The sequence below is a fragment of the Trichosurus vulpecula genome, chromosome 7 (assembly GCF_011100635.1).
Source record: "Trichosurus vulpecula isolate mTriVul1 chromosome 7, mTriVul1.pri, whole genome shotgun sequence".
Lineage (NCBI taxonomy): Eukaryota > Metazoa > Chordata > Mammalia > Diprotodontia > Phalangeridae > Trichosurus > Trichosurus vulpecula.
Window position 1 is genome coordinate 233,267,083 of NC_050579.1, and position 23,836 is coordinate 233,290,918.

General features: G+C 38.6%; 2 protein-coding genes and 1 pseudogene across 3 annotated transcripts in view; 2 read left to right on the plus strand and 1 right to left on the minus strand.

Annotated features, from left to right (window-relative positions):
* Positions 1–16,648, minus strand: part of CENPQ (centromere protein Q) — a 30,593-nt gene extending 13,945 nt beyond the window's left edge. Inside the window, exons 1-3 of one of the 2 annotated variants that reach the window (XM_036766205.1) lie at positions 16,585–16,648; positions 10,499–10,662; positions 4,984–5,041 (exon numbers count right to left, since the gene is read on the minus strand). In XM_036766205.1, coding sequence (XP_036622100.1) covers positions 4,984–5,041; positions 10,499–10,630 — 190 coding nt within the window. In that variant the 5' untranslated portion in view covers positions 10,631–10,662; positions 16,585–16,648. Of the gene's footprint in view, positions 1–4,983; positions 5,042–10,498; positions 10,663–15,719; positions 15,800–16,584 lie in introns of those variants that run through there. The other variant, XM_036766204.1, reaches the window with a different exon arrangement.
* Positions 5,360–6,875, plus strand: LOC118856425 (annotated as a pseudogene).
* Positions 16,052–23,836, plus strand: part of MMUT (methylmalonyl-CoA mutase) — a 40,422-nt gene continuing 32,637 nt past the window's right edge. The window contains exons 1-3 of the mRNA XM_036766203.1: positions 16,052–16,230; positions 19,347–19,767; positions 22,157–22,524. Of these exons, the coding sequence (XP_036622098.1) occupies positions 19,383–19,767; positions 22,157–22,524 (753 nt within the window). The 5' untranslated portion in view covers positions 16,052–16,230; positions 19,347–19,382. The remainder of the gene's footprint in view (positions 16,231–19,346; positions 19,768–22,156; positions 22,525–23,836) is intronic.

The window sequence follows — 23,836 nt, forward strand, 5'->3', positions numbered from 1 at the left end:
GTTTGCCTCAGTTTCCTCATCTGCAAAATGATCTGGAGAAGGAAATGGCAAACTGCTCTAGTATCTTTGCTAAGAAAACCCCAAATGGGGTTATGAAGGGTTGGACACAACTAAAAAATGACTAAACAACAAAACAACAAATGGGTGAGACAGTCTGTGTAGTAGCTAGACAGCCTGCACTGAAATCAAGAAACTCTGCTAGGTTCAAGTTCTGTCTCTCGCTCTTATTAGCGGGGTAAATATGAGCAAGTAATTTAATCTCTCAGTGCTTCAGGCAAGTCTCTAAGACTTTAAGAAAGAGATGCGCAGCTAACCTGAATCTGTGGAGGGAGTTACCACACCAGCATTTCACCACTGCAACGAATCACAGATCTAGAATTTTCTCTCACCTCCACAAAGGATACACATTATATTAAGCACTATTGAAAAGGTATATAGTTGTGGCTAATTAATGAGACTAAAAACATACATACAGAATAATATTCAACTGCATTATTCCTTACATGTCATCTTGATTCTAAACATTCATCCCAACAATAATGCTACATTTGTTAAGATTTTTCAATCTCTTCCTTTAGAGTTAAAGAGGACTTTAACTGCCCAAGGATGTCCACTTCCCTTCTTTACTTGTCCCACAAGTGATATATGATGCCCTTTTGACCTAGTGCAATTAGTTATACTAACAAAGACATTCCTTTATCTACTGTAACTACTGATACACATTTTCTTTAACAAGAACAACTTTTTCCTTTTTAAAAACAGGTGCACTGTAATCAGCAGCATTTTTTTTTCTTCTGTCTCATGTAACATAAATTTTAGTAGCCAAGTTGTAAGGGACAGAGATGTCCATCAATTGCTGGTGAAGTGTGTCTCCCTCTGAGTGAATAAACTATAGTAATCCTGTCTCTATGTACGGTGGTCAGTTTATTGGCAATAGCTAGTCAATGGACCTAGGAAGAACTCACACCACACATCCCAAAAAAGACAGGAAATGAAGAAGAGAATGGTTTGATTTTTATCTTTATTCCAGTTCTATGTGAACTATCTGGGTAATTCTTGGTATGGATTCAACCCTCCACCGAAGCATATCTGCAAGTCATCCACAACTTTTACTCTTATAGAGTTGTCTAGGGCCACTAAGATGTTAAGTTACCTGCTCAGTCACAGTCTATTCGGCAATGACCCAAATATATATTTTTTTCAAATGTGATATTTGGGGGCAGCTAGGTGGTGCAGTAGATAGAGCACCAATCCTGGAATCAGGAGGACCTGAGTTAAAATCTGGCTTTAAACACTTACTAGCTTTGTGACCCTGGGCAAGTCACTTAACACCAATTCCATCCCCCCTGCCCCACTGCAAAAAAGAAGGAAAGGGAAAAAATGTGATATTTGATTTTAGAAGGAAAAATTCTAAAACTAGTTAAACTGCCATCAAGATTAACGTTCTGATGCGGACACTACTGTTCTGCCACCTTGTCACTTTCCATACTTCCTCCCTATTCCTTTACACACATCTAAGCTTTTGATCTAAAAGCAAGGGGCAATATGAGTGAAAGGAATTGAATTTGTTGCCACATACCTGACATGTGCTCATTTCCCACTCTTCCCCCTATGCCAACCATGACCCAGGAAAAGCAGAACAATTACTATCACTAACAATTCTAGGCACCTTTTAGTCTACTCCTTCAAAAGGATTAAAGAAAAAAAAAAGTCTATTCAATCTTTTTTTTTTCCTGTAATTTTTTTTATTTAAATTTATTTATTTAACATATTTGGTTTTCAGCATTGATTTTCACAACAGTTTGAATTACAAATTTTCTCCCCATTTCTGCCCTCCCCCCACTCCAAGATGGCATATATTCTGGTTGCCCTGTTCCCCAGTCAGCCCTCCCCTCTATCACCCCCCTCCCCTCTCATCCCCTTTTCCCTTCCTTTCTTGTAGGGCAAGATAAATTTCTACGCCCCATTGCCTGTGTATCTTATTTTTTAGTTGCATACAAAAACTTTTTTTGTTTTTGAACATCTGTTTTTAAAACTTTGAGTTCCAAATTCTCTCCCCTCTTCCCTTCCCACCCACCCTCCCTAAGAAGTTGAGCACTTCAACCTAGGCCATGCATGTATCATTATGTATAATCCTTCCACAATACTCATGTTGTGAAAGGCTAACTACATTTTGCTCCTTCCCAACCCATCCCGCTTTATTGAATTTTCTCCCTTGACCCTGTCCCCTTTCCAAAGTGTTTGTTTTGATTACCTCCACCCCCATCTGCCCTCCCCTCCATCATCCCCCCCCCCCGTTTTTTTTTTTTTTTTATCTTCCTCCCTCTTCTTTCCTGTGGGGTAAGATACCCAACTGAGTATGTATGGTATTCCCTCCTCAGGCCAAATCTGATGAGAGCAAGGTTCACTCATTACCCCTCACCTGCCCTCTCCCCTCCTCCCACAGAACTGCTTCCTCTTGACACTTTTATGCGAGATAATCCACCCCATTCTATCTCTCCCTATCTCCCTCTCTCAGTATGTTGCTCTCTCATCCCTTAATTTCATTTTATTTCTTTTAGATATCTTCCCTTCATCTTCAACTCACCCTGTGTCTGCTCTCTCTCTTTTACATATGTATATATATGTATATAAAAACACACATATATATACATACATACATACACATGCATACATATACACATAGATACATACATACATACACATTCACTTATATATATACATATATATATATATATATGCATATTCCCTTCAACTACCCTAATACTGAGGTCTCATGAATCATACACATCATCTTTCCATGTAGGAATGTCAACAAAACAGTTCAACCTTAGTAAGTCCCTTGCAATTTCCGTTTCTTGATTACCTTTTCATGCTTCTCTTGATTCTTGTGTTTGAAAGTCAAATTTTCTATTCAGTTCTGGTCTTTCACTGAGAAAGCTTGAAAGTCCTCTATTTTATTGAAAATCCATATTTTGCCTTGGAGCATGATACTCAGTTTTGCTGGGTAGGTGATTCTAGGTTTTAATCCTAGCTCCATTGACCTCCGGAATATCGCATTCCAAGCCCTTCGATCTCTTAATGTAGAAGCTGCCAGATCTTGGGTTATTCTGATTGGGTTTCCACAATACTCAAATTGCTTCCCTCTGGCTGCTTGCAGCATTTTCTCCTTGATCTGGGAGCTCTGGAATTTGATGACAATATTCCTAGGAGATTTCTTTTTGGGATCTATTTGAGGAGGTGATCGATGGATTCTTTCAATTTCTATTTTGCCCTGTGGCTCTAGAATATCAGGGCAGCTCTCCTTGACAATGTCTTGAAAGATGGTATCTAGGCTCCCCTTTTGATCATGGCTTTCAGGTAGTCCAACAATTTTTAAATTATCTCTCCTGGATCTATTTTCCAGGTCAGTGGCCCCTCCAAGGAGATATTTCACATTGTCCTCCATTTTCCCACTCCCCTGGCTCTGTTTTATAATATCCTGATTTCCCATAAAGTCACCAGCCTCCACCTGCTCCAATCTAATTTTTAAAGTAGTATTCTCTTCAGTGGTCTTTTGGACCTCCTTTTCCATTTGGCCAACTCTGCCTTTCAAAGCATTCCCCCCCCCCCCCACTGGCTTCCCGGAGCTCCTTTGCCACTTGAGCCAGTCTGTTTCTCAAGGTGTTTTCTTCAGTGTATTTTTCAGTATTTCTTTGGGTCTCCTCCAGCAAGTCATCGACCTGTTTTTCATGGCTTTCTCGCATCCTTCTCATTTCTCCTCCCAATTCCTCCTCTACTTCTCCAACTCGCTTTTCCAACTCCTTATTTGAGCTCTTCCATGGCCTGGGACCAGTTCCTGTTTCTCTTGGAGGCTTCTGTTGTAGGCTCTTTGACCTTATTAATTTCTTCTGTCTGTATGTTTTGGTCTTCCTCGTCAACAAAGAAAGAATGCAAAGTCTGAGACTGAATCTCGGTGCGTTTTCGCTGCCTGGCCATATTCCCAGCCAACTAACTTGACCCTTGAGTCTTTCAGTGGGGTATGACTGCTTGTAAACTAACGAGTTCTATGTTCCACGTTTGGGGGGAAGGTGCCAGCTAGACCCGCACTACTCCTTCCCCAAGAACCCCCAGCCCGGGCTGGGCTTAGATCTTCAGCAGGCCGTGCACTCCTGCTCTGATCCGCCACTTAATTCCTCCCACCAGGTGGGCCTGGGGCCAGAAGCAGCAGCAACTGTAGCTGCCCCACCTCCGCTGCCCCCGGGGCTGGAAGCCGAACCTGGAACTCCTTCCACTCCCGCAGCTTTTCCCACTAACCTTCTCCGCAGTCTTTGGTGTTTGTGGGTTGAGAAGTCTCGTAACTGCCGCAGCTCACTGAATCAGGGCGCTAGGGCCCCCTCCGCCCGGCTTCTGGTCTGGATGGTCCACGCTGCTCAGGCTGGGCTCTGCTCCACTCTGTTCCCAGCTCCCAGCTCCCAGCTCTGAGCTCCGTGTGGGATAGACCTCACCCAGAGACCATCCAGGCTGTCCTGGGCTGGAGCCCTGCTTCCCTCTGCTGTTTTGTGGGTTCTGCCATTCTAGAATTGGTTCAGAGCCATTTTTTATAAGTTTTTGGAGGGTCTAGGTACAGAGCTCACACTATTCCCTGCTTACCAGCTGCCATCTTGGCTCCGCCCCTATTCAATCTTTTACAATTTATATCACAGTAAAACTTGAGCTACAGTAAACTTTCTAACTAGCACTTGGTTAAAGCATGTTAATATTCATGTGGGAAACTTTACAGTTGTCTTATTAAGAAGAAAAATTGGAATAAAGATTGCAAAAGATACTACTACTACTACTACTACTACCAACCAAAGAGAACATTATCTTGTCTGACTTTATATAAAATTTACAAAATAGTAATTTTTATCTTTTAAATGTAGGCGGGGGAATCCCTTTACAGTATATCCAGGACTTAAAGTCAATTGAGCAAAAGTAAGAAAGGAGATGAAAAATACTAACCTTGCAAATGTTGTCCTGGATTCTCTGATTGTTTCTTCATTTGTTTGGTTGAATGTACCTAGACCAAAAAAAATGTTAGACAGAGAAACAATTTCCCAATAATATCCTAAATATGTTGGCAATCTGATTCTCTCATTCTAGCTACATAAGAGGAAAAGTACTGCTCGACTTTTTAAAAGTATTGCTTTTAGTACAGAGTTTAAATCAATGCAAAAATTTTATTTTTGTCTATTACGTGCAATGCACTATGCTAGGCACTGGGGAAACAAAGACATAAAAATTAGATACGGTTCCTGCCTTAAAGAAGTCTAACTCTTACTAGGTTGCGTTGCTTCCCCTATGTACGGAAGTCACTGTTAGGAACTAGAATTAGTAAATGCGGTGGATGCTGCGCCCCGCTGCAGCCCCGGCTGCTCTGAGAGCCCCCCGGAGTCCGTGGAGCCTGAGGCCGAGGCGGCTGAGATGACCGGCGAGAAGATCCGCTCCCTGCTCCCTGCGGAGGGACCCGAAGCCCTGCAGCAAGGAGGTCAGGGACCTGCTGGAGCCGGGCTACTACGAAGCGGCCGCCGCCCCCGGGCCCCTCAAGGCGACGAGTGGGTTGGGGGCAAGGCCGGCCGGCAGAGGCCCCGCAGCCCCAGCTGCCGCGCAAGCGGCCACAGGCCCCGGCCAGCCCCGGCTGCTGCTCGTCTTCCTCCCTGGCGGGCACCGCCGCCTCAGAGCCCGGCCAGGGCCTCTCGCTCTACCCCGTGCACGAGTGCGTGTTCAAGGGCGACATGAGGCGGCTCTCGTCCCTGATCAGGACGCATCACATCGGCCAGAAGGGCCTTCACGGAAACACTCCTTTACGTCTTGCTGTGATGTTAGGAAATAAAGAATGTGCCCATCTGCTTTTGGCCCACAATGCTCCAGTAAAGGTGAAAAATGCACAGGGATGGAGCCCTCTGGCAGAAGCCATCAGCTATGGAGACAGACAGATGATGCCTTTACTTTCCCGAATTCTGCCTTCTGATGCATGTAAAATATACAAACAAGGTATCAATACCAGGCTTGACACAACTCTCATAGACTTTACTGACATGAAGTGCCAAACGAGGGGACATGAGCTTCATTTTCAGTGGTGATGCAGCGCCCTCTGAGTCGTTTGTAGTGTTAGATAATGAACAGAGTTTACCAGTGAATCCATCATGAGGAATCAGAGATGGAAACAGAGGAAGAAATTGACATTTTAATGAGCAGTGATATTTATTCCACAACTTTATCAACCAAATCCATCACTTTCACACATGCCCAAACAGGATGGCTTTTCCGGGAAGACAAAACAAAGAGTGGGAAACTTTTTGGCCTATTTTTACCTGGTGAATGGACTTGTTTTAGAATCCAGAAAAAGGAGAGAACACCTTAGTGAAGAAGATATTCTTCGAAGTAAAGCCATCATGGAGAGTTTAAGTAAAGGTGGAAACTTAATGGAACAGAATTTTGAGCCTGTCCGAAGACAGTCTCTGACTCCACCCCCACCTAACGCGATTACCTGGGAAGAGTATATATCTGCTGAGAATGGAAAAGCTCCTCATCTGGGTAGAGAATTTGTTTGCAAAGAAAGTAAGAAAATGTTTAAAGCCACAATAGCCATGAGCCAGGAATTTCCCTTAGGAATTGAATTATTACTGAATATTTGAGAAGTCATTGCAACCTTCAAGCACTTTAACAAGCTTAGAAAATTTGTTCAGATGAAGCTTCCTCCTGGCTTTCCTGTAAAGCTCGATATACCTGTGTTTCCCACCATCACAGCCACTGTGACTTTTCAGGAGTTTAGATATGATGAATTTGATGAATGCATCTTCCCTATCCCTGATGACTACAAGGAGGATCCAAGCTGGTTTCCTGATCTTTAACTTGCCTGAAAAAAATAATACCAGCTTACCAGAGAAAGCAAGTGGATGCAAAGAACCCGAGAGGATTGTCCAAGTGGAAAGGATGTACTCCTTCAGAAGAAAAAAGGGAAATACACTGAATGAGCACATCAGTCAGTTATCCGGTATGACCTGATGTGTGCCCTTGTCTGCCTTTTTTAAAATACACATATTGTAAGCTTGGTAGTTTGACGCCTCAGTGATTCTGAGGAGTTGGGATATCAGACAGCTGTGGGGGCTGTAGTTTGTTTTTACACCTTTTTACAGTTCTTGGTGATAAATGGATTTAGCATGTAAAGAAAACACTCCTGGACCATTAACGTTTTAAAAAATGAGGTGTCTTAACAGAGATCGAAGTCCTTCTAAACTTGTCATCTTCTATTCAAGGTGGCAGACATCCTTCAGCTTGTAAAGTGTGTCACATTATATATAGTTGAGTCACTCGAATGTTGTTGAACATAATGAACTGGAAGGAATGCAGTTTTCTGTAGATGAACGAACCAAATGGTGACCATTAAACAGTTGCATTTTCACACTGCAATACATTTCAGAACTAGAATTCAGTCTGCAGGGAATACGGTACCTTTTTTTAGCACCTTAGTGCAACTCCTGTGTGGTGCTATTCATGTTTTTATCTGAATTCTCAAATGGAAAATGTTTCTTACTAATCTTTCTGCCATAGAGTCTCTAATTTTCTTTTCTAATCTATGTTCATGATAAAGTATTGGTTAGCATGCTTACGAATGTTCATCTGACAAATTCTAGTACTTTCAAAAACAGGAATTCACAAGTTGTGAAATTGGCTCCCGTTCAGGGCCAGAGCCTTGTTTGTGGCTCAGGTGGGTTAAGGGTGAACTTGGAAGTGTCTACAGTCTTAAAAAAAGAAAAAAACACAAACCTAAGACGCTGAAAGTATAACCCCATATTTATATCAAACACTCTGAATATAGGATATAAGTGTTTCATATAATATATAAAATTCATTTGTTAAATTCTAGAAGTGTACACTTAAGTTTCATGACAATTCCTCCTTCATCATTTTTTCTTAAGCCACTTAAAGGAAAATGTATTGATTTATTTTGTCTCCAGGTGTTCAAATCATGGATTCCAAGTTTTGCATTTTAAATCTCTCCTATTTATTATTCCAAGTTGGTTTGAAGGTCCAAAGTTGAAAATACATTAGTAAGAATTAAAAAAAAAAAAGAATTAGTAAGCGCATAGGAGAGAGAATTCAACAGGAAAAGTAAAGATTAGGGAAAGTGAGATCATTCCCAAACATGCTGAAGCCAAGTATTTAGGATGGGATGGGGAGCTTTTTAAGACTTACAGAACTGACCATTACCTGTCCCTGGCAGTTTATGAATGGATCAGCCAATACCAAGAAACAAAAGGAAGTTAGAAACCAGTGCTAGTTAAGATATTTGGGGAGGTAGTGTTATCGTCACTACAGTCAGATGAAAGTCGTGATTTCAAAAGGGAAAGGCAGAAGAGAAAAAAGACAGTGATGAAGCATTGTATTTTAAGAAAATAGATTCTTGTGAAAAAGACTCACTATTCTGGAACTGATTCTGACAAAGAAGAAGGAAACTGTAGCCAAAGTAGAAATGATATTGATGAGAAGTTACTATTTAATCTTAAAAACTCATAACAGAGAATGATAAAGAAGTTGGGCATATTCTGACATCTAGCCTATATTTTGAGTAGATCTGCAAAAACTAAAAAAAAGATCGGTATGATCCCACAGATACATTTGATCTAAAAAAGATGATAAGTTTTCAAAAATAAAATTCTGAAGATATAAACAGAAATTAATTTGATGAATAAGGAAAGGTATAATTGTCTAAACAGAATGATATCTCTTTGGGAAACTCACTTACCAACTAAGATTTTTTAAAAAGATAAAGAAGAAGGAAACAAGGGCAGATAATGACAAGTGGGATAGTTTTGTGAGAATAGTGTCAGGAGGCTAAAGCACAGAACGGGCTGAAGCCAGCCATGAATACTAAGGTCAGGGGTTTTTTGTTTTTTTTTTTTAAAGCTAGATTGAACATAGCAGGAAACTCAAACAACAAGGATATTTCTAGGGGAAGATGAGAAAATGAAACAAACAAGAGAGACAGCAGAATAATGAAATTATTATTTTCTCTGTCAAGGAGAATGATCTTTGTATTGGGAAAGATATAACAAAGATAATTGATACTAAAAACTTCTGATGAAGTCTCTCTGCACTAGATGACAGTGGTTAGGAGTGATTATCACTGAACAGAACTGATATAGATAGGTAGAACTCATTGATTGGACCCTCAAAAGAATCTTTAACAGATCAATGTAAACTTGGAGGGAGGTGTCTTGTAGAGTGTCCTGTGTTAATCATTTTTACCACATTTATCACAACAAAGACTTATCACATTTACCAATAACATTAAATCTGAAGGGATTATTAACATGTTTGATTGACAGAGCCAGGACCCCAAAAGATGTCAGTAAGTTAGAACGATGTGCTCCATCTAATAAATGAAATTTCAAAGTAGTTAAGTATGATATTTGGGTTAAAAAAAAAAAACTTCACAAATATAGTCTGGGGAACCTTATCCAGAAAGAAAAAAAAAGGCATCTGAAAAAGATCTCTTGACAAAGAGGTTACAGATGTAAGCTACAGAATGAGATATACATTTTGGCCATAGCAACTGCATGGATTTATTTTGCTTGGCTATGTCTGTCACAGAAGAACTTTTAAAAAAATTAAGAGACAGAGGTTTTGGGGAGACGGGAAGGCTATTGATAGCAATATCACCAATTATCCCGATAAACTATTCTTTTCGGGATTCAAAGTTTTTCACAATCATGACCATTCCTCTTCCCATTTTTCCTATAGTTTTATTATTCTCCTCCATATACTCAATGGCTTAGTCACACTTACTTGCTATTCCTCACACCAGACAACCCATCTCCCATCTTTGTGCCTTTGGGTGTCTCATGTGTAGGATGTACTTTCTTTTAAACTGTTCGTATTCCCAGTCTCCTTTAAAACTTAGTTCTACGTAAGGCCTTTCATGGTTGACATCACCCTCCCCTGCACCTGCAGCTATTAGTGCCCTCCATCGCAAAACTGCCTTGAATTCATTTTGTAGATATCCTCATGCACCTACATGTTCATGTTTTCTCCCCATTTGGAACATAAGCTCCTAGAGGGCAAGGCCTCTTTCATTTGGTTTTTTATATCCGATATATGACATAATATCTGACACAAAGTAGGTATTTGATAAATGCTTGTTTAGTTTAGATAGTTATTACTGGGCAACAATCTCCTTTTCTACATAAACATCGATGTTAGGTGGGAGAACTGTAACATAATGCAAAGAGGACACACTTTAAAGTAAGATCTGGGTTCCAGTTCTGGCTCTGTCACTAACTATGTATTTTTACTTTGGACATTTTTTTTTTAATTCTTACAGTTTAAACATTTTTTTTTTATTTTTTAATCTTATTACAAAATGGTTTTGTCTCTAAACATCCCCTTCTATTTCACAGAGAATGCTAAAAAGTGGAAAACATACTTTTATCCCAATTTTTTTCTAAATGGTGAAGTATGGCATTGTCAATACCTCTTTCTCTGACTCCTCAGTATCTCCATTATCACTCTTCCTTTTTCCAGTTTTTTTGCACTGTTGAGATTTGCTCTCTTGCTTTGACTCAGTTCCTGTTGTGTGCTTTGCCCCTGCTCTTCTAGGCATCATGACTTATATGGAACAAAATAGTGCTTTAAGATCTGTAGAGGAGAAAAAACAAAGATAAGGGGAAGATTTGAAAAATATCATGCAACTTTAATCAGTTCAAATATACCAAGTACCAATTAACATTGTAAACAAGCCTATTTTACTTTTGGGTTCTTCCATTATCCTAAAAAAGTTATAGTAAAGCAATTGTAATGTCATTAGATGAGAACTTATTACTATTTTTACTTCTAAAAATCTCTGCATTTGTACTTTACTTTTTCAAAAGTATTTTCATATGTTTTTCATTTTAACCTAACAACTAAAGATTATATGTGGAGCTGTATCCTGTCATAATTATGCCTATTTTTTAACAAAGAATCTTGGAAAATTTAAATGTCTTGCCTATGGTCCCAAAGCTAGGCACTATCAGAGTGCAGACAAAATTAAATGCAAGTCTCTCAACTCATAAACTGAAAACTTCTGTCTACAGCTTAAAACATTCGGGCTAAAGAAGTAGCAAAGAGCCAAGACAGAATAAAGAAGCATTACTAAGGGTTGGGGTCCATAAAAGTTGTGATAACTCAGTTGCTTTCCCACTAACCTGTTCACTCTTCCAGCTTCTCTAGTTTGTTCTACTTCTCAATTTTTGGATCAGTACTTCTCAACTTTCCCCCTGCTGTCAATACTGTCTACTGTGGGTGTTATCAGGAAGCTTGGATTATACGAGCTATGGGTTATCTATCCGCTACATCCACCACCATCCCTTTGTGAGGAAATGAGTAAATGAAGATTGGCACAAAATAACTGCTGACCCAGCATTGGGTGAAAGTTAGGATTCAGTGTTAAAAAATAATTGTATCTGATAAGGCTTTCTCAAATTCTACTTAAAGATACACTTTTAAACCAATATCTATTCCATTCTAAAATACAGCGTACTTTAATACTCAATGAGTTGCTTCAGAGTTGGTCAATGAAGTCCTCTAAGTAAATTTAATCACTTCAAACTTTTTTTTTTAAAGGAAAAGAGTTCAAGCACCACCTAGTGGTTGCTTTCTCCTGAGATTTTGGTGCACCAAATAACTCACCCAGTAGGGTTAAGAAGGTAAAGGAAAAGCAAAGCTCTGGACAAGGGAGAAAACTAAGACAAAATTTCTCTCTTCCTTCCTTAACCCGTAGAGACAATAGGACACCAAAGGGGAAATACAGACTCTTCTCTCTCTTTAGGGATGCAAATACTTGATTGTCATTTAGCCCTTTTGAGCTCTTCAAACTTCTTAACATTTCTTAAATGTGTGTATGCTGGATTTACTTTTTTGAAGGATCTGTACAGATACTGATTTTTCAACAGGAAGGCTTAGAAAGCATCAATTCTGTTAAAAGTCCATATTCCTACACTCTTTTTACCTCTCCCCCACTCATACATAAATACACACAGGACTACACTCAACTTTTATGATTCCTTGAAATTTAGTATTCAGGTCTTTTGGTTCAAACCTGATGATTCTTAGACTTTCTTTCTGGTCAGCTACTTTGACAGTAGACATTTCTCAAATTTGCTATATTTTGACTTCACTATTTTGTTGTTGTTATCATTTAATCTTTAGTTGTTTCCTTCAGAACATTCACTGCTTTAAGGTTGCTCTAACTTCTTTTCAAGGTAATTCATTCCACTATTCATCTCTGCAGTCAAGTTCCTTTATTAGGTCATCTAATCATTTCCAGAATTCCTGAGATTCTATTGGCAGTTACTGCTGAATTATTCTTATTTCCTTGGATTAGCTTATAGTACAGCAGTTCTTCACTTCATCACAAAAATTTATTTGCTTGTTCATTTCTTCTGTTGGCAAGGAGGATGAAGAGGGAGGAAGAGAACTTCCAACTGTTGCGAGGTTGAGCGGTTTGCTCAATCACTGTGAAGCAGAGATTCTGCTGGTTTACAATAGCTGCTGGAGAGACTTGGCTTTGATGCCAGCCCCCAGCTCCTGACTGTGGTGCAGAACCCAGAATGGGAGTTTAGAGGTAAGCAAGCAGAAAACATATGTAACAGTAGCAACAGACACCAGGGACCTTGGTGAAAGCCCTTCATGGGCACCTCTCCCATTAACCTTCCCCTCCTTCCCATGCTGACAGGCCCCCTGCCCCCACTTCCGCTGTTTCTTGAGTGCATAGTGTAGGTCTTAAAGTGGAGGCAAATATCAATACTGATACAGCTTCAACAGTATGTCAATTTGTTGGTCACTGGAAAAAAATCTCAAATTCAGAGTACCAACAGTTAATGCTTTAAAGTAATCTAAAAAACACACTGTTTCTTTTTCTGCTACTGTATTACCATCATTGTTCAAGTAGAAAGAGGTCACACAGGATGAAAGGGCCATTTTCTACTTTTCTTTATTTCATGGCTACCAGTCGGTCCTTGCATAGTACAATCTGTTGCCAAGACCAAGTATTTCTTGACGTATTTCTCGCATAGTAGACTAGGCAAGAGCTTATGCTCTCTTAGCTCAGTTTTTGAAACTCCTGGGTTACCTTTACATTACATTTTTTGTGGACATTATAATGGTAATGATTTTATTTAGTTGTAGGTAAGAGTGCTAGGTTTCAGGGGGAGGGGAGGTGAACATAATGAATTCTGATCAGAAGTTATAGTTTTTGATATCTAGGAGACTTGGCAATTCTGGTGATACAGGCCTAGAGGTTTGCAAATTCTTTGCTCCTTGTACAATATTAAACACTTAAAGAGTTCTTAACCTGGTGTGGGGGGGTGTCTGTGAATAGTTTTTCAAGATATTTAATATTTTGATAATTGTATTTAGATATAATTAGTTTCCATTTTAATCCCACATATTTTGTTTTATGCTTTCAAAACAATTCTAAGGAGGAGCCCATGTGTTTCACCAGGGCATGATGATAAAAAAAAATCAGAACTCTTGTATTAAGAAGAGTTGAGGCACAGTAAATTAATTGTGATTGTTAAATTCTATACAATTCGTGGCACACCTGGTGCTGGTATAGCCTTTGAGAACCACTGGACTAGGGTATACTAGCTGAAGGTAATCTCCATTGAAATTGTAACTGAATCCATGAGAGTTCATGAAGTGACCAATGGAGGGTTTAGATGTAGGAAAGAATTAGGACCAATGAGGTCCCAATTGCTGGAGAAGCAAATGGCAAAGGCTCCAGTATCTCTGCCAAGAAAACCCCAAATGGGGTCATGAAGAGACAGAAAAGACTGAAAACAATCAAACGACAAAAGTCCCATTAAGGGCAAGAACTATTTTTCCTCTTTTTTCCTGTATATATGCCCAGCATGTGGAACACACCTTTGTGTATAGCAAACCCATAATTAACAATTGCTGGATTTGGATTATGAATAATGCCAGGTTCCCAGTTCAACCCAAACCCTAGGATTGATTTTTTTAAAACTAACTCTTGTCTAGACAATCCACTCATCCCAGTCTCTTCTGACCCCATCCTACACTTGAGCAGTCCATGTTTTGAACCTAACAGATCTTTTTTTTTTACATTATATAATGGCAAGGTCTTTTCCCATAAATGATTCATCTTACCAAATAAACCATAAACTCTTGAATGCCGAGGATCCTGTCTTGTGTGTGTTCCTCATTACCACCTAGTACTGAGCTTTGCTTATAGTAATCTTGAAAAAGTGTAACTTTTAAGATTCTCCCTCTATCAGAGGTATCTTGGCCCACTGTCAAGCTGCTCTTTTTAATGGGAACACCAGATTAAAAAATACCTTTACAACCTTTGTACTTTGATCTTTAATTTACATTGGCTGGAACATTGAGTGATTGACAGGGAGTATCTCAAAATCTGTATAAAAACTTAGAATGGAAGCAGATTGTGAAGGATTTTTAAGCCCAACAATCAATCGAAATGCATTTTTTAAGCTCCTGCTATAGGTAACAAGCAATACGGAAGTATGGGGGTGGGGAGGGGTAAGAGATAGTTGTGCAGAAGAGAGAGGTAAGTTCATATAATAGATTCCCTTAATCAATCAATTAACAAGGCTTTATTAAATACCTACAACTCTCTGCCAGGTAGTGAGTTTACACACACAAAAAGGCATTCTCTGACCTCATGGAATGTAAGTTGAGGGGGAGGAGAACTGGATAAGGACAAGTGTATATAATAGTAGACTGTAAGCTTCTGGAGGGCAGGGACTTTCTTTTGCTTTTTTTGTATCCCCAGAGCTTAGCATAGTACCTGGCACATAGTGCTGTTTCAGTCATTTTTTTTCAGTCATGTTCAACTCTCTGTGACCCCATTTGGGGTTTTCTTGGAAAAGATACTGGAGTGGTTTGTCATTTCCTTCTCCAGCTCATTTTACCGATGAGGAAACTGAGGCAAATAGGGTAAAGTAACTTAACCGGGGTCACACAAGTGTCTGGGGCCAGATTTGAACTCAGGAATTTGAGTCTTTCTGCCTCCAAGCCCGCACCTTGCTGTTGGCACATAGTAGGTGCTTAATAAATGCTTACTGCTTGATTGCTAGCACTAATAGTGCACTTTAACATCTTGCAAAGTGTTTCAAATGTTGTCTCTTGAACCTTACCACAATAGCATTCCAATTTTACAGATGAGGAAACTGAGGAAGAAGGAAAGTGACTTGCCCAGCTAATAAGTGTCTGAGGGATTCTAAGTCAAGTCTTCCTGACTCCAAGTTCAACATTACCCATTTAACAAACCAGCTGGCTACATATTTAAGCAAATACGACACTATAAAGTATATTTCCAAAGTCTTAGTGCAATTTTAAACTTTAACAGCTCTGTTGCTCAAGTTTTAATAGGTTAAAACTGCACTAAGACGTTGGGAACAGCCTTTATAGGTACTATTCTAAGTCATTATATCGACATACAAAATAGGTGCAGCATGATGGGAAGGCACCACCCACCATGGGCACTTTCTCCCTTGACAGAAAGGGCTTCGTTTCCACAGATAGCCTCTCAGCTCCTAGAACGACCTTTGCTATCGCGCCTCACGCGGACAGCGGCCACCCAACCAGCCAGCTCCGCTTCCCAAACGTTATCCTTTCCCTTTCCTCCCAGCTCCAGAACGCTGAGTGTTCTACAGCTTAGATCAATCACTTACCTGGGGGCAATCCGATACCTCCCTTCAAACCGTAGGCAATGGTTTTCCGGTGGCGCACGCGCATTCAATACGCAACCGCCTAGGGATGGGTTATAACTCCCGCGCTAACAGTTAAAAAATAATAACAGGAAGTGGGCGGAGACAAGGGCGTCTTCCGGCTTGCACCGCCCCCGTCACCCTCTCCCCTCCCCCCCCCCACCAGTCCCCCAAGCAATTCGCCACTGGGAGGGAGTCCAAGAGGAACGTTCTTGGATTGGCTGGGTGGCCACGCCCTCGTGGCTGTATGGATTCTCCCGGCGTCCTCCCCCTGTACGCCTAGTTTCAGCCAACCCACTTTCTTCTTACGCATGCGCAGAGGGCATTTTTCTGGGGGTAACTGTACTGTGCTTGGTCCGGGGGCGTAGGGGACTAAGAGGTCTGGCCTGGGTCCTGCTGTGTTTAGGACAAGGGTTAGGTGTCTCACCGTAACTCTACTCGGGGAAAGGCCAAAAGGGCCCATAAATAAGTACCGGTAAGTGAGTGCACGACCATCTCGACTCTGGCTCCCCTTTTCCCATGACTCCTCTTTCTTCCCCCCTCACTTGCCCTTCCTTTCTCCCTCCCTCTCGACACTGCACCCTCCCCCTCCCCCTTTTTCTCCTCTTCCCTTTTCTCCTCCCGCCTTTGAATTTCTCCTTCTTCCTTTTCGTACCTCCTGCCCCTTACAACGAAAGGTCCAGGTATGTTTGTTCATCCTCGGATGCTAGAGAAGACATTGTGCATCCTGAACTTGACCATGACCTACATGTGTTTTATACAAGTCTCCTTAATCCCTAACCCTCTCCCTCAAATGACTTAATGCCGTATCTTCAGTATAGATACATACAAGACCACAGCAGCTGTCACCATTCTGCCACAAAGAAGTTTCTGTGAGTGCTGGTTGTTAAAGGTGACTCCCCTCCCCTCCCCTCCCACTATATTACTTCCGGCGTTTAGGGGCATCTGGGTAAAATTGCTAGTATGTTCTGCCCTAATGCTTTTCTCACACCAATTATTGTGATGAAGCCAACTTTTGATTATCTAGCAGATTTTATCTTTTATGTTTCCCCCTTTGGGAGTATACTTAAATCTCAGAATGTTTTTAATGCATAAACTAAAAAGCATAGAATTATAAAGGAAACCTGTTACATTAAAATGCATTCATCAAAAATTTTAAAACAGCCACCACCACCAAGTTTATGGGTTCCCTGGTTTAGAACCACTCATTCTGTGATAATGGGAGGCAAAGGGGTTATAGAGAGAGAACAGTAGCATAGACAGTCCCAAACAGTAGAAAACAAGCATAATATTTATATTTAGTCTTTTAAATAAGTTTTCTACAGCGTGTTTACATGCCTAATTGGTTTTGCTTTCCTTAAAATGATAATTTGCCTCAAGCCTGCTGAGTGGAAGAAGGAAGGTAGTAGCATGGGGTCAGAGTTTTGCTTCGAATGATTGACATGTGGATAATCATAAGTTGATTTGTGGTTCAGAATACCAGCTAGCTATATTTTTTGCTTCTCTTTGCAACTCTTGGCTCTATGCTAGAACCACTTGTTGCTTCCTAGCCATTAATAACTTGGATTGTATTGGTTTATGTTTTCCTTAATTGTTTCTTCGAAGCTTCTCTTCCCATCCCTGTCTTAAATACTGAAATAAAACATAAAAAATTTCTTATCACATGAAGAATTGTTGAAATACCCTAATATGAAAACTGACTCTTCAACTTATAGACAAATTTTCCTGCAAGTTTAGGAAGGTAATAAATGTATCCCCATAAAATATGTGTAATTTTTTTAATCTTTTGTGATATTATGGACTGTTCTCAGGCAGTTTTTGGAATAACTATTGTATTATCACACTGAAGATTTTATTTTTGGACTTCTTAATCATTATTTTCTTATTTACAAAACTATAGAATAGGAGCTATAGCTTGGGGAAAGATACAAAGATGGAAAAGCCTCTTAGGTACAGCTAGGTGGCACAGTAGATAGAGTACTAGGCCTGGAGTCAGGAAGACCTGAATTCAGATTCAATATTAGACACTTAGCTGCGTGAGCCTGGGCAAGTTATTTAACCTCTGTCTGCCTCAGTTTCCTCAACTGTAAAATGGAGAATAATAATATCCCTCCTAGGGTTGTTGTGACGCTCACATGAGATAATAATTGTGTAGTGCTTAACGCATTTCTGTCATGTAGTCTTATATAAATATTATTAATTATTATTAATATACCTTGGAGGATGTATTCTAACCTCTCTTTACCTCATTTCATCCAGTTGATAAATGAAAGATGGCTGTTATCATAAAGCATAGTCAAGTTTTATAAAAACATCTTTTAAAATGCAGTATTAGTGCAGTGACAAGCTGTCTATCTCTGCTCTCCTAGGACTAGCCTAGTTACCTTGTTAGAGAATGGGCCATGATCAAGTTGACCACATGACAATGAATTTTTCTGGGTTATGAAGATAAATTGAGATAATATTTATAAAGCACAGGGTAAGCCTTAACATATTATATAAATGCTGGTTATTATTTTTACATCGGCTCAAAAAAGAATGGAAAAATTGTAATCTTTGTCCAGAGAGCCTTGGCTTTTAATCTGCAGTCAATGAACTTGTTTCTTAAAAAATGTTTTGATAATTATATTTGAATGCTTTGCTTTGTAACACTATGTATTTTATTCTACATATTCAAAACATTATCTGAGGAGGGGCCTGTAGACTTTACTAGACTGCCAGAGGGATCTATTACTCAGAAAAAGTTAAGAATCCCTGCTATAGAGGAAGGGTCCGTAAAAATTAGGGTAAGATCTATGAAATATTTAAGCATTTTCTTTTGACAGCTCCTCTTGTACTGGTTAATAAAATATTTAGTTATTTAGGTGAACTGTACTCAAAAATATAAATATAAAAAAGAAAATTATTCAGAATCTAGTGTCAAATTGATCGGCTGTTTTGGAGTTTATAATCTAAAACAGCCAAGTGAGAAGAAAGGAGAAAGTAAATGAACAGGTAACTAAAATGCAATAGTAGATTTAGAATAAAAATAGTGTGTAATCATAGGATTTTAAAGCTGGAAGGAATCTTAAAGATAACCATTTCATAGATGAGGTAAAAATACACAGAGGTTAAATCACTTTGGCAAGGGCCCATTGGTAAGGCTGGCCACGCCAGGATTCAAAACATAGGGCCAATGGCTCCAAATCTTAATATCTCTTTCTTTAAATTACTAAGGTCACAGTTAGAAAGTATCATAGCTAGGATTTAAACCTAGGTCTTCTGACACCAGATCCATTGCTCTTTTAACTGTATGGCGTTAATACTTTGTGTTTTTATTATGCGAAAGATCATGCTTAGCAGTGGAAAGGCGTGGTACCTCTAGTCATTTTATTAGGAAAAGATTTGCAAGGAGCTCTGAGGATAGGTTTTGGAACATAGATGCTTAATAGGGAGATGGGGGTGGAAATGGGAAAATGATCAGTACCAGGGTGCAAAATGTGAAATTGAACTTTTCGTGCGTTTTTGTTATCTACCCTTTTCACCAAATTCCCATGAAACCTCTATTCTTCCCTGGAGGTTTACTTGTAGCATTTTTCTTTTGCTTCTCAGATCATCTCTTGTTCCTGGTGGGTGACTTCCACAGTCATGCTGAGGGCTAAAATTGGGCTTCTCTTGTTACCTCCATACCACCTGAAGCAACTAAAAGAGTCTAACTTTCTGAGGCATACATGTCAACGCCTTCTTCATCAGCAACTTCCCCTGCATCCAGAGTGGGTTGCCTTGGCTAAAAAGCAACTGAAAGGCAAGAACCCAGAAGATTTGATATGGCGCACCCCAGAAGGAATCTCCATAAAGCCTTTGTATTCCAGCAAAGATACCGAGGAACTACCTGAAGAGTTACCAGGAATGAAACCATTTACTCGTGGGCCGTATCCCACCATGTATACCTTCAGACCATGGACCATCCGCCAATATGCTGGTTTTAGCACTGTGGAAGAAAGCAATAAATTTTACAAGGACAACATCAAGGGTAAGATGTTTGTGCCTCCCAATACTTAGACAAACAGATGAAATGGAGAAAGGCCTGGATTTTGGGGGACTTGAGAAATGTATTTATAACCGGAGTCAGAGTAATTTTATATAGAATGGCTATATTCAAGCTTTAAAGGCAAACAAACAAACACACCAAAAAACAAAATTTTGTTGTTGTTCAGTCATGTCCCATTAATGACCCCATTTGGGGTTTCCTTGGTAAAGAGTCTCCAGCTCATTTTACAGATGGGGAACTGAGGCAGAAAGGGTTAAGTGACTTGCCCAGGGTCACACAGCTAGTAAGTATCTGAGGCTGGATTTGAACTCAGGAAGATGAGTCTTCCTGACTCCAGGCCTAGTGTTCTATCCACTGTGCCACCTAGCTGCCTATAATAAATAGTAAAAAACAAACAAACAAACAATTACTTGTTTTATGAAAATCAAAATGAAGGGTATGAGGTGGAATAGGAAAATAAAATAAACAGAATACAGAGACAATACTATCTAAATTAATTTACTTAATGCCATACTAAACTACCAAAGAATTACTTTGTAGATCTATTAGAGTTAGAAAAAAAATTATAGAGTTAGAAAAAAAATTACAAAATTCATCTGGAGAAATGAAAAGGTCAAGACTATCAAGAAAATCAGTGAAAAAACAGGAAAGAAGTCAGCCTTAGCAGTATCATATCTCAGACTATATTAGAAAGATGTAATCTTCAAAACAACTTGATCTAGATAAAAAGTGGAGATGTTGATGAGTGGAACAGATTGATTTATAGAATATGCTGAAGCTAATGAACACAGTAATCTAGTATTTGATAAACCCAAATATCCCAGCTATTGGGACTAGAACTCATTATTCAGCAAGAACTACCTGGAAAACTGGAAGATTGCTGGTAGAAATTAGGTGTAGATGAACATCTTACATAGCATATACTAACATAAGCACAATATGGGTACATGATTTAGATATCAAAGATGACGCCATTAGCAAGTTAGTGGAGCGTGGAAGAAATTACTTGTGAGATCTATGGATAGGGAAAGAGTTCATGACCGAACAAGACTGAGACACTTACTGGAAGTAAAATAAATAAATTTGATTATATGAAATTAAAGTTTTTTTTTCGACAAACAAAACCAATGTACCAAAAATTAGAGGCAGGAAACTGGGGAAAAATTTTTTTCAACAAATTTTTCTGCTAATGATTTCATTTCAAACACACACACGCACACACACACACACACACACGTATATGTATATATGTATAGTCAAATATAGAAGAATAAGCTCCATACCCCAGTTGAAAAATGGTGAAAGGATATGAAAAAGCTGTTTTCAGAGAAAGAAATGCAATCTATCAATAGCCATAAGAAAAAATGATCTAAATCACTAATACTTAGAAAAATGGAAGTTAAAACAATTCTAAGGTACCACCTCATGACCATTAAGTTGGCTAAGATGACAAAAATGGGAATTGACATGCTAGACTGGATGTGGAAAAACAGGCACATTATTGCATTATTGGTGGAGATGTGAACTAGTCCGATCATTCTGGAAATTAGTTTGGAGCTGTGCCCCCCAAAATATTAAGTTGTGCATACCTTTTAACCTAGTGATATTGTAGTAAGTCTGTACCCTAAAGAGAATGGACCCACATTTAGGGTAAAGCTCAGTATTAAGACTATTGACTTAGTATTGTACATAAAGTTAAAATTACTGATTTAGCAAATTTGATTATTTGGTCTCCCTTGGTCATTTTAATTCTTTTCTTGGTTACGGTAGATTATAAGCAGTGACAGCTGACAGGGAGGAAGCAAAAAAGTCATTAACTAAAAAAGCAGAATAGTCTAGGGACATTTTATATAGGGAGAAATGATGCTGGCATGATAATTTAAATTTGCAGTGAAGATCTTGAGTCCTAAGAGTTAATTTATATTCAGTATACTCTAGCAAGTCAGAAAACTCTGAAATTCATTTTCAAAATACGTTAAAATCATCAAAATACATTAAAATTGTCAAAATATAAAAAGTTTTGATGCAGTTATCCAAAAAATTCGATTATATGTAGCATCTCATTTTGAATGATATTGAATAAGTAAAGTGTTGCACTGAAAAGTATTTAGTTCATTCTTATGTGTCATAATGAAGTGTGAGGCCCAGTATAAGCACATTTAGAGAAAGGCCCAGGATCTTAGAAAATGAGATGTCTTTAGTAAACTTAAGTTGTTTTGATATTCATAAATGTTAAACTAATCTGTAAAGCCATAATAGTGCAAGGTTGTGTGAGTTTAATCAGCTGATTTCCCTGTATCATGATTAAAAACAAAGTTTCATTTTAAAACAGCCTTCTCGGATTCTAATATCCTTTTCTTTATACACTTAGCTGGTCAACAGGGATTATCAGTTGCCTTTGATCTTGCAACCCATAGAGGATATGATTCAGATAATCCACGAGTCTGTGGTGACGTTGGAATGGCTGGAGTTGCCATTGACACTGTTGAAGATACCAAAATTCTTTTTGATGGGATTCCTTTAGAAAAAATGTCAGTTTCTATGACAATGAATGGAGCGGTTATTCCAATTCTTGCAACATTTATTGTAACTGGGGAAGAACAAGGAGTACCTCAAGAAAAACTAACTGGTACAATCCAGAATGACATATTAAAGGAGTTCATGGTCAGAAATACTTACATTTTTCCTCCAGAGCCATCCATGAGGATAATTGCAGACATCTTCCAATACACAGCAAAGGTATCCTTCGTCTTGCTTTACTTGGCAAAATTTACAGCTGTATCCCTCTTAAAAACTTACAGGTGTAATTTCAAATTTAATAAGTAGATAAATTAGTAATTGATTATTTATACTAGTCACTTTAAAAAAGAATATAATTTCCTGCAGTGTTGCCTTAATAATTCAATTGATAATAATTCAAAATATAAAAATACAGTTTCTGTATTTTTTAGGGACATATTGATTTTGTAAAGACAAAAATGTTGTTATAGTAATAATAACCAAAAATTTACAAAGTATTTGATACAGGCAAAACTATTATTTATTCTCATGAGCAGTTTTCATGTAAAATTTATTTGCTCGGGTATCAGTAGTGCTTTATCTAGATTTTCTGAAATTTCCTATTGAAAACTATTGAACCAATTGACCTTTGTCAGGTCATTTTTGTGTGTTTTTCCTACACTTCTCCAGCCAGATTTCAGGTCTCTTGAGGGCAGAGACAGTATTTTAATTTCAGTACTCACTTTGAAAGCTTTAGGGTGGCATAACATATTAAGTATCAAGAGATTTTAGTAACTTAAAATTTTAGTTTTTATTTCTTAGAATCAGCATCAAGTTCTATTGTAATATTTTGAGAACGTGGATACATTTATACAAATAAACTAGATTGAAAATGGATTAATTTCTAGAACTTGCAGAAAATCATTGGTAGGATCATTGGTAGGTTGTCATACAACATGGCAATTAAGGAAATGTTATTAATTTGGTAGAGAGAAGTTTCAGTTGAGTAGTTTAAGGTCTGAACGTAGATTGCAAAGTGTTGAGAAATGAGAGTAGAGGATATGGAGGTAATGAGAGTAGAAAGCTTTTTCTCAATGTTTGGCTGAAAAAAAAGAGGAGAAAGAGGATGATAGCTTGAGGAGATAGTAAGGCCAAAGCGAGTTTATAAATTTTTTTTTTTAAGAATGGAGGATATCTGGGTATATTTGCAGGCAACAGGGATTGATCCAATATATAAGGTGATAATGGAGATTAGTACTAGGAGAAGAAAGAATGATTATCAGAGCTATCTGTATAAATTAATTTTTCATATTTCTATCAACTAATTAATATTTCTGATATTTCTATCAGTCTTTATCCTTTGTGGGAAGAGTTCTAATTTTATTAGTTTGACTTCATATAGGTAAGCACTTCCATTCCTTTCTTTGTTTTATGATTTTGTTATTCATCATGGAGTTTTAGGGAAGAATGAATGAGATAATATGTGCAAAGTACTTTGCAAACTTTTGGAGAGTTGGAATAGGGATTTGATTTCCTCTGTGTAGGGAGTTAT